General features: G+C 47.9%; 1 protein-coding gene across 1 annotated transcript in view; it reads right to left on the bottom strand.

Moving 5' to 3' along the window:
• The window catches only part of dnajc8 (DnaJ (Hsp40) homolog, subfamily C, member 8), a 30314-nt gene extending 20539 nt beyond the window's left edge, over positions 1–9775 (bottom strand). The window contains exons 1-2 of the mRNA XM_078422992.1: positions 9669–9775; positions 9–110 (exon numbers count right to left, since the gene is read on the bottom strand). Of these exons, the coding sequence (XP_078279118.1) occupies positions 9–110; positions 9669–9758 (192 nt within the window). The 5' untranslated portion in view covers positions 9759–9775. The remainder of the gene's footprint in view (positions 1–8; positions 111–9668) is intronic.

Raw genomic sequence — 9775 nt, forward strand, 5'->3', positions numbered from 1 at the left:
TGACTTACTTCAAATGGGTTTAGGTTGATGTAAGTGGATCCAGGTCTTGTAAGCCTTTCAATTTGTTGTTTTGGTGTTAGAACGGAGTCCCTCTTTTCAATTTGCTTAACCTGCAAAAACAAAAACCCTGTTTAAACCAAGGCTGTTTCAGTGAATTATTTAATATAAATGTTATTGATACAGTTTAAAACGAATTGAGAAAAGCAGCTCGAGCCATTTTGAAAGAAGGAATACATACACAATGAACTGAAGTGATGTTGACAAAATATAAATTTGATTAAAACATTATGATGTTTGAAAGATGCATTAAAGTTTTGCACGGTAAACAAAAACACAAGAAAGTAAGAAGTGAAAACGATTCTTCAAACCGCAAAAGAAAATGAAGTGTAAACAGCAAGAATATCACAGCACTAAAGCAACAATTTTCTTGTAACAGAGTAGCATTCACAAGAGAAAACAATTACATTCATTGTTGGACTTGCCTTCGAGATTTGGGACACCAAGAAACGCAAGGTTTTAAAATAAAATGTTTCCTTTCTCATTATTCGGAAAACTAGTTATTATTCTAAGGCTTCCAATTATAGACAACCTCCACATTACAGGCTAGCCTCTGTAAAGATAGCAAGGAACAACGAACCATAAATCCACTCGCCGGTCAACCACACATTAAACCAAACGCAGGCTCGGCGATCGTTTCGCTCAACACCTTCGCTCAGTCCGCCTTAATCAACCTGATCTCCCGGTGGCTGAGCACTTCAACTCCCCCTCCCAGTCTGACCTTTCTGTCATGGGCCTCATCCAGTGCCATAGTGAGGCCCACCGCAAATTGGAGGAACAGCACCTCATATTTCGCTTGAGCAGTTTGCAGCCCAGCGGTATGAACATTGACTTCTCCAACTTTAGATTGTTCCTCTGTCTCTCTCTTCCCCTCCCCCTTCCCAGTTCTCCCTCTATCTTCCTGACTCCACCTATATCCGTCCTTTGTCCCGCCCCCCTGACATCAGTCTGAAGAAGGGTCTCGACCCGAAACGTCACCCATTCCTTCTCTCCTGAGTTGCTGCCTGACCTGCTGAGTTACTCCAGGATTTTGTGAATAAATACCTTCTATTTCATCATCATCATATCATATCTATACAGCCGGAAACAGGCCTTTTCGGCCCTCCAAGTCCATGCCGCCCAGCGATCCCCGTACATTAACACTATCCTACACCCACTAGGGACAATTTTTACATTTACCCAGCCAATTAACCTACATACCTGTACGTCTTTGGAGTGTGGGAGGAAACCGAAGATCTCGGAGAAAACCCACGCAGGTCACGGGGAGAACGTACAAACTTCTTACAGTGCAGCACCCGTAGTCAGGATCGAACCTGAGTCTCCGGCGCTGCATTCGCTGTAAAGCAGCAACTCTACCGCTGCGCTACTGTGCCGCCCTATTTGTACCAGCATCTGCAGTTATTTTCTTACATTACTCCACATTACAGCTAATCGGGTAACTGAAATTCACCCCTTTTCCCAAATTCGTAAATCTGAACACCATGTGCTGAAGTATCTGACTAAACTTGCAATAAACCCTGGGGTTTTCATTTCCAAAATAAACATTATTCAGAATAATTTAAAAATATATACAAAACAAGAAACGTGCAAAAACTGAGAACACCATTCTCAGTGTTTATACATTCATTAGCATTATATTCGGTCGGGTTCACAATCTATCCTTATACCAACCACTCATGTGGCCCCCTCAGCTGATATCCCTTCGCTTGTTTGAGTGGTCTCTCCAACAGACCCTGACCCCCAAAGCCCTGAATGCATCGAGAGGTTGGAAAAATACAGGCTAGCCTCTGTAAAGATAGCAAGGAACAACGAACAATAAATCCACTCGCCTATCACCACACATTTCCCCATCACTTGATTCAATTCGCCTTTCCCCTAATGGTTCCAATAATAGTCTTCCTTAATTATCAGACTCCAACAATAACAGCCTTTGTGTCACCACTTATCACCCTCCAACATCTGTCTCCACTTTCACCCCGACTGGCTCCATCTACCTTTTCTTTCCCTTTCTTTGTCTGCCTGCTTCCACCTACCATGCAGCTGCTCATCTCCCAGTGCCAGCCCCCCCCCCCCCCCCCCCCAACCGGCATCAGCCTCCTTTCACCCCTCCCATCACCTACTGGCCACAGTGGGTGGCTCAGTGGCGCAGTAGTAGAGTTGTTCTCTTATAGTGCCAGATAAAGCTGGGTTCAATCCTGACTACGGGTGCTGTCTCCACGGAGTTTGTGACTGTGTGCTCCGGTTTCCTCCCACACTCCAAAGACGAACAGGTTCTAAAGTTACTTGGCTCTGGTAAAGTTGTAAAATTGTCCCTAGGGTGGAGGATAGTGCCAGTGATTGCTGGTCGGTGCGGACTCAGTGGGACGAAGGGCCCGTTTCTGCACTGCACTTCTAAAGTTTAAAGTAAAGTCTCACCCCTCGCCCTCTCCTCCATATGCTGACTATCTTTCCATTCCATTCTCAGTCCTGATGCAGAATCTCAACCCAATTCTTTTCCGCCACGAAACAGATGCAGCTCAGTAATAGACAATAGGTGCAGGAGTAGGCCATTCGGCCCTTCGAGCCAGCACCGCCATTCAATGTGATCATGGCTGATCATTCTCAATCAGTACCCCGTTCCTGCCTTCTCCCCATACCCCCTGACTCTGCTATCCTTAAGAGCTCTATCTAGCTCTCTCTTGAATGCATTCAGAGAATTGGCCTCCACTGCCTTCTGAGGCAGAGAATTCCACAGATTCACAACTCTCTGACTGAAAAAGTTTTTCCTCATCTCCGTTCTAAATGACCTACCCCTTATTCTTAAACTGTGGCCCCTGGTTCTGGGCTCCCCCAACATTGGGAACATGTTTCCTGCCTCTAATGTGTCCAACCCCTTAATAATCTTATATGTTTCAATAAGATAAATTCAATAAGATAATTCAGTACAAACACTCAATTGTGAATCTGAAGTTTGCAGGTTCAAATCCCACTCCAGACAATAAAGCACAATAATCTAGGCTGATGTTTGAGTTCCACACTGTCAGTGAACTAACTATTTGATGTTTAACTTAGTTTAGCTTAGAGATACAGCGCGGAAACAGGTCCTCCGCACCAACCAGCGATCCCCGCACACGACCACCCGACACCTACGAGGAACAATTTACAATTTTTACCACAGCCAATTAGCCTACAAACCTGTACGTCTTTGGAGTGTGGGAAGAAATTGGAGCTCCCAGAAAAAGCTGACGCAGGTCACTGAGAGAACGCACAAACTCCGCACAGACAGCACCTGTAGTCAGGATCTCTGGCGCTGCAAGGCAGTAATTCTACCGCTGTGCCACCGTGCTGCCCCAGGGTTAAACCAAAGATACATTTGCACTGTGTTTAGGAAGGAACTGCAGATGCTGATTTAAACCGAAGATAGACACAAAAGGCTGGAATAATTCAGCGGGTCAGGCAGCATCTCTGATGAAAAGGAATAGGCAATAAAGGTTTTTCCGACCTGAAACATCGCTGATTCCTTTTCTCCAGAGATGCTGCCTGACCCACTAAGTTACTCCAGGATTTTGTGTCTATCTTTGGTACATTTGCACTATCAGGAGGACACACAGCAGCATCAGCTCAATCCACTGAATTCCTCCAGTACATGTTTTGGTGCTTTTGATTCCACCATCAGCAGTCTCTTGTGTCTCCAACAATTAACTACTGATGGATCACATATAAATTATAGTCGATTCACATATACCGTGCGCATGCCAGATGATCAAATCTACTGCAAAGATCACCAGCAAAGTCTCGTGGTACTGTTTTTTGAATGCAAAAGTGGGATAGCATAGAACCAGTGTGAACAGGTAACCGTGATTGGCATGGACACGGTGGGCCGAAAGGTCTGTTTGCACACTGTATCTCTAAACTAAACTAGCTGCACAAATAGCAATCCAGTCTGCTGAGACCAGAGCAGATATTTATTGACAGGTGGAGCTCTCAGATAACCTCTGCGGTCGTCCACGAGTTGAGATCATGATACATTACTTGCTTTCATTTGGCAAAAGAAAATGCTTGGCCTCTTTTGCGACCGAGATTATGGATTCAAATCCAAATGGCACAATCTAACAGCAATGCTGTCAAATGCCCTTTTCTAAATCAGCCTTGATAAATAAATTTAATTCAATTCACAGACAGCAAATGCATTAAACAGCAAAATATTTTGTTTTAAGGTAAGCATTGAATGTTATTCATCACCCAACTGCGCAGCCAGCTGAAGTCTTCAATAAATCCTTTGCTGCATTGGTTTCATGTTACGCCATTTACCAAGCCTGTACTTTGCTTTAATAATTACCCCCCTGGATAAATGAACGAGATCTGATGCCTTCCCCATATCTCATCAGCCACGTCTCCCAGACAATGTCAGTAATGGCTGTTAATGGACTTTTACACTGCCACACTTACGTATGGGTTGCAGTTACTGATATATAAGCTATTGTTACATCAATGTACATCTGATATAGGATGAATGCGTTACACTCATACAACACACTCCACAACTTTAAGATATCCAAGTGAAATTCTTGGCCAAAGAGGAATGCACTAATATCAATGCTAATGGGTCCTGATGAAGAGTCTTTGATGTTAAAATGTTAAATGGCTATTTTGCTGATGCTGCCTCACTCACTGAGTGTTTCCAACATTTTGTTTGCTTCTATAATCATTGCTGTAACGTGGGAAGTGAACCTTATCCCACGTAGCAAGCCCTAAAAAAAAAGCTAAATACCCTGCTCTGGTGATATTGACAGTGGAACAAATATTAGTCACAGCTTGAGGGATGACTCCCCAACCCATCTCTATACACTGCTGCAACAAGCCCACAGCAGATGGCCCTACACGCATCCCTGAAAAGCAAGGATACCTGTGGCAGCGTACTGTTCATTGACTACAGCTCAGCTTTCATTGCCATAATTCCAAACTCATGGACCTAGGATTCAGCATTCCCCATTGCAACTGGGTTCTTGACTTCCAGACCCATAGACCACTATCAAGTCAAGTCAAGTCAATTTTATTTGTATAGCACATTTATAAACAACCCACATTGACCAAAGTGCTGTAAATCAGTGCAGGTAGTAAAAAAAGAACATACAATGGCACACAAACATAACAACACATACATAAACAGTTCACAGCACCACCTCATGCTAGGGAGTAGAAATAGGTTTTGAGCCTGGACTTAAAGGAGCCGATGGAGGGGGCAGTTCTGATGGGGAGAGGGATGCTGTTCCACAGTTTAGGTGCTGCAAGTGTAAGTGGTATCAGCAAGTGTAAGTGGCAATACATCCTCCACAATACCTCTCAACATTGGCACTCCACAAGGCTGCGTTCTCAGTCCCTTACTACACGCCCCTGTACACTCACGACTTGCGGCCTAATTCTGCTCCAACTCCGTTTATAAGTTCCACACCAACAGGTTTGAGGCAGCTACTTTCCTACAACTATCGTGATCTTGAACAAAACTAAACAACACTAATCCTAACCTTGACACGAGAACACTTTGGACCAATTCTTGCTCTAATGTGGACTTGGTCTTGTTCTAATTGTCTTTGCCACCAATGTCATATTTGCAGTTATTTGTTACCGCTAGCAGAATTTTATGTGATTTATGTTTAACTTATGTTTTTTCTGTGTTTGGCCGAGTCTGTGAGTCTACAATGCTGCTGCAGATTTTGATTATATCAGTGTACCTGTGCATGCGGCAATAAACCTGACATGAGGTTAGCCTAGGACACCACTGGAGTAGGCCAGATTTTGAAGAAAGGCGAGATGGAGTGCAGGAGAGTGCTTAGTAACAGTGTCAGGATAATGACACCTCTCCCTCAAAGTCAGCAAAGCAAAGAAGCTCGTCATCGACTTCAGGAAGCAGTTTGATGTAGATGCCCCAGAAAGTATCAATGTGGACGATAGACACAAAAAGCTGGAGTAACTCAGTGGGACAGGCAGTATCTCTGGAGAGAAGGATTGAGTGACGTTTCGGGTCGAGACCTTTCTTCAGAAGGGTCTCGACCTTCTTCTTCAGAAGGGTCTCGACCCGAAACGTCACCCAATCCTTCTCTCCAGAGATGCTGCCTGTCCCGCTGAGTAACTCCAGCTTTTTGCGTCTATCTTCGGTTTAAACCAGTATCTGCAGTTCCTTCCTACACACTTTATCAATGTGGAGATGGTTGAGGGCTTCAGAAGCCTAGGTGTAGGGATCACCTACATTTTGTCCTGGTCCATCTCCATTGATGCTATAGCCAAGAAAGCACAACGTCTCTCATTCCTCAGAAGACAAAGGAAATTCGGCACATCTCCAATTACTCCTAGCAATTTCTACAGATGCACCACAGAAATCTAATCAGGATGCATCACAGCTTGTTTAGTAGCTGCTTTGTCCAAGATTGCAAGAAATTGCAGAGTTGTGGATGGGGCTGACCTTCTAATGCAAACCAGTCTACCCCCATCATCAATTCGATCTACATTTCACATTAACCCGGGAAAGTAGCCAGCATGATCAAGGATCACTCACATAATGGTCATTCCCTTTTCTCCCCTCTTATGCTTAGCATAAATTACAAAAACACATCCCACCAGTTGAAGGGCATTTTTCCCGCCATTATTAGACTGTTGAACGGACCTCTAATGATAACATACATAAGGTATGTCATCACAATTTTCCTGCCTCCCTCTCCTCCCCCCCCCCTCCAATTGACCTTGTTGCAAACCTGGAGCTTTTTCTTACTGCACTTTCTCTGTAGCTGTAACACTATATTCTGCACTCCATTGTCCTCATGTATGGTTTTCATTGTGGATGGGGTTTTTTAAAGACAAGGAACTGTAGATGTCAGTTTACACAAAGAGACAGAAAGTGCTGCAGTAACTCAGCAGGTCAGGCAGCATCTCTGGAGAATATGGCTAGGTGAAGTTTCAGGTCAGTCTGAAGAAAGATCCAACTGGAAATGTCACATATTCATGTTCTCCGGAGATGCTGCCTGACCCGCCGTTACTCTAGCACTTTGTGTCCATGAATGCTTTTTGCAAAATAAAGTTTTCCAGAGTATCAATATTATTCCATCGACTCTTTTACATCTACCCTCGAGGTCATTTGAGGCTTTACATATCTCCCAAAGTCACTTTTCCCTTCTATATTTTATCAGAACTGCACAAAGAACAAAATCTAAAATATATATATCCACCATTAATTTTCTTTCCAGGGGAGGTATCTGGACAGAAATCCAGAGGAGTTATTGGGTCATACAGCATTGAATCAGGCCAAAGATAGACACAATGTGCTGGAGTAACTCAGCAGCTCAGTCAGGCAGAAAAAAGGATGTGTGAAGTTTCGGGTCGGGACTCTTCTTCAGACAAGATGCTGGAATTTGGAGCTACAAACCACCAATTTGATCCCATTTACTGGCCAAGTCGTCAGATGGCGAGGTGGGACGGGGTGCGGGGGGGGTGTGTAGTGCTGCTCTTAACTGACCAAACACGGATCGGGGAGGGGGGACTGCATTTCTCAACCAATCACAAGTCAAGGGTCCACTGCCGCTGCCCAATAAAGGGTTGGGAAGATACTTTTACCCACCAATCATAGAGCAGGGAACTGCTCCCACCGACTAAAGGCGGGTTGGGGTCACTTCCGCCTACCAATCAGGTGTCAGGGTGCAACCCTCATCCACCAATGAAATATCAGGGGTGCAGCCTTCGCTAACAAACCGGGGATTGGAGGGGCAGTTCCAATCCAGCAATGAGAGATTGGGGTCACTTCCCACATTCCAAACAGCTATCGGGGTGCAGCCACAGCAGCCAATCAGGGATCGAAGGGCGTATAAGAAAATAACTGCAGATGCTGGTACAAATCAAAGGTATTTATTCATAAAATGCTGGAGTAACTCAGCAGGTCAGGCAGCATCTCTGGAGAGAAGGAATGGGTGACGTTTCGGGTCGAGACCCTTCTTCAGACTGAAACGTCACCCATTCCTTCTCTCCTGAGATGCTGCCTGACCTGCTGAGTTACTCCAGCATTTTGTGAATAAATAAGGGATCGAAGGGCAATCATACTGACTAATCATGGAGCGGCGCCGGGGGGGGAAGCCACCACCCACCAATGAGAGTTCATGGGGGGGCGGGGGGGCAACCATGCCGGCCAATGAAGGATCGTGGTGCAGCTCCCACCCGCAAATCAGGAATCGGGGTGCAGCCCTCGCTGCCCAACAAGGTATCTGAGGGTAGCGGGGTTCAATGTCTGGTGGGGCTGACACACAACCCAATGAAGGATCGGAGGGGCAGCTCCTGTCTACCGGTCATGGAGGGAGGAGATGACCACTTACCAATTAGGGGCAGCCCCTGCTGACCGATGGCGGGTGGGGACAGACTGGGTATGGGCCGAGCTCTCCCAGGCATCCACTACTTTTTCCCACCGTAGGACCTGGCCATCCCAATCCAACTCCGCCGGGCACGGCACAGCTGTGCCCGGCTCGGCTAAACCCAACCGAACCAAACCCAGCAAAACCAACCGCAGCCCCAGCAAAAACACTGCTCACCCCGGCACGACTCCAACCCAATCCGCCGGGCCCAGTTCAGCCCGGCCAAACCCAACCATAGAAACATAGAAAATAGGTGTAGGAGGAGGCCATTCAGCCCTTGAAGCCAGCACCGCCATTCATTGTGATCATGGCTGATCGTCCCCAATCAATACCCCGTGCCTGCCTTCTCCCCATATCCCCACTAGCCCCTATCTAACTCTCTCTTAAATCCATCCAGTGATTTGGCTTCCACTGTTCACAACTCTCTGGGTGAAAAAAAAAATCCTCACCTATGTCTTAAATGACCTCCCCTTTATTCTAAGACTGTGTGGCCCCTGGTTCTGGACTCGCCCAACATTGGGAACATTTTTCCTGCATCCAACACCGAACCAAGCCCCAGCCCCAACCCAGCCTAGCCTAACCCAACCCCAACCCATCCCCAGTAGAGTACCAGCCCCCAGCCCCAGTAGAGTACCAGCCCCAGCCCAACCCAGCCCCAGTAGAGTACCAGCCCCCAGGCCCAGCCCCAGCAGAGTACCAGCCCCAACCCAGCCCGGCCTAGCTTAACCCAATCCCAGCCCGCCGGGCACAGCCCCAGCCCCAACCCCAGTAGAGTACCAGCCCCCTGCAGAGTACCAGCCCCTGGCCCAGCCCCAGCAGAGTACCAGCCCCCAGGCCCAGCCCCAGCAGAGTACCAGCCCCCGGCCCAGCCCCAGTAGAGTACCAGCCCCCGGCCCAGCCCCAGTAGAGTACCAGCCCCCGGCCCAGCCCCACCAGAGTACCAGCCCCCAGGCCCAGCCCCAGCAGAGTACCAGCCCCCAGGCCCAGCCCCACCAGAGTACCAGCCCCCAGGCCCAGCCCCAGCAGAGTACCAGCCCCCAGGCCCAGCCCCAGCAGAGTACCAGCCCCCCCAGGTCCAACCCAACCCCGCCGGGCCCAGCACCAGCTCAGCTCAATCGCCCGCCCGCCCGCCCGCACGCTGGATGGGTGGCTGGCGGGCTCGCGACTCGCTGGCTGGCTGGTTGCCGCCCGGGAGCGGAGCATGTCCGCTGTCCGCCCGCCCGGCCCCGGCGCTGCATTTACCTCGGTGAGGAAGACCTTGAAGGCCTCCTCGCCGATGCGGTCCGAGATGGGCGAGGAGCCGCCCGTGGCCGCGCCGCTTTCCGCCGCCATCTTGCCTGCCTGCCTGC

Source organism: Rhinoraja longicauda, chromosome 27 (genome assembly GCF_053455715.1).
Source record: "Rhinoraja longicauda isolate Sanriku21f chromosome 27, sRhiLon1.1, whole genome shotgun sequence".
In the NCBI taxonomy this organism is placed as follows: domain Eukaryota; kingdom Metazoa; phylum Chordata; class Chondrichthyes; order Rajiformes; family Arhynchobatidae; genus Rhinoraja; species Rhinoraja longicauda.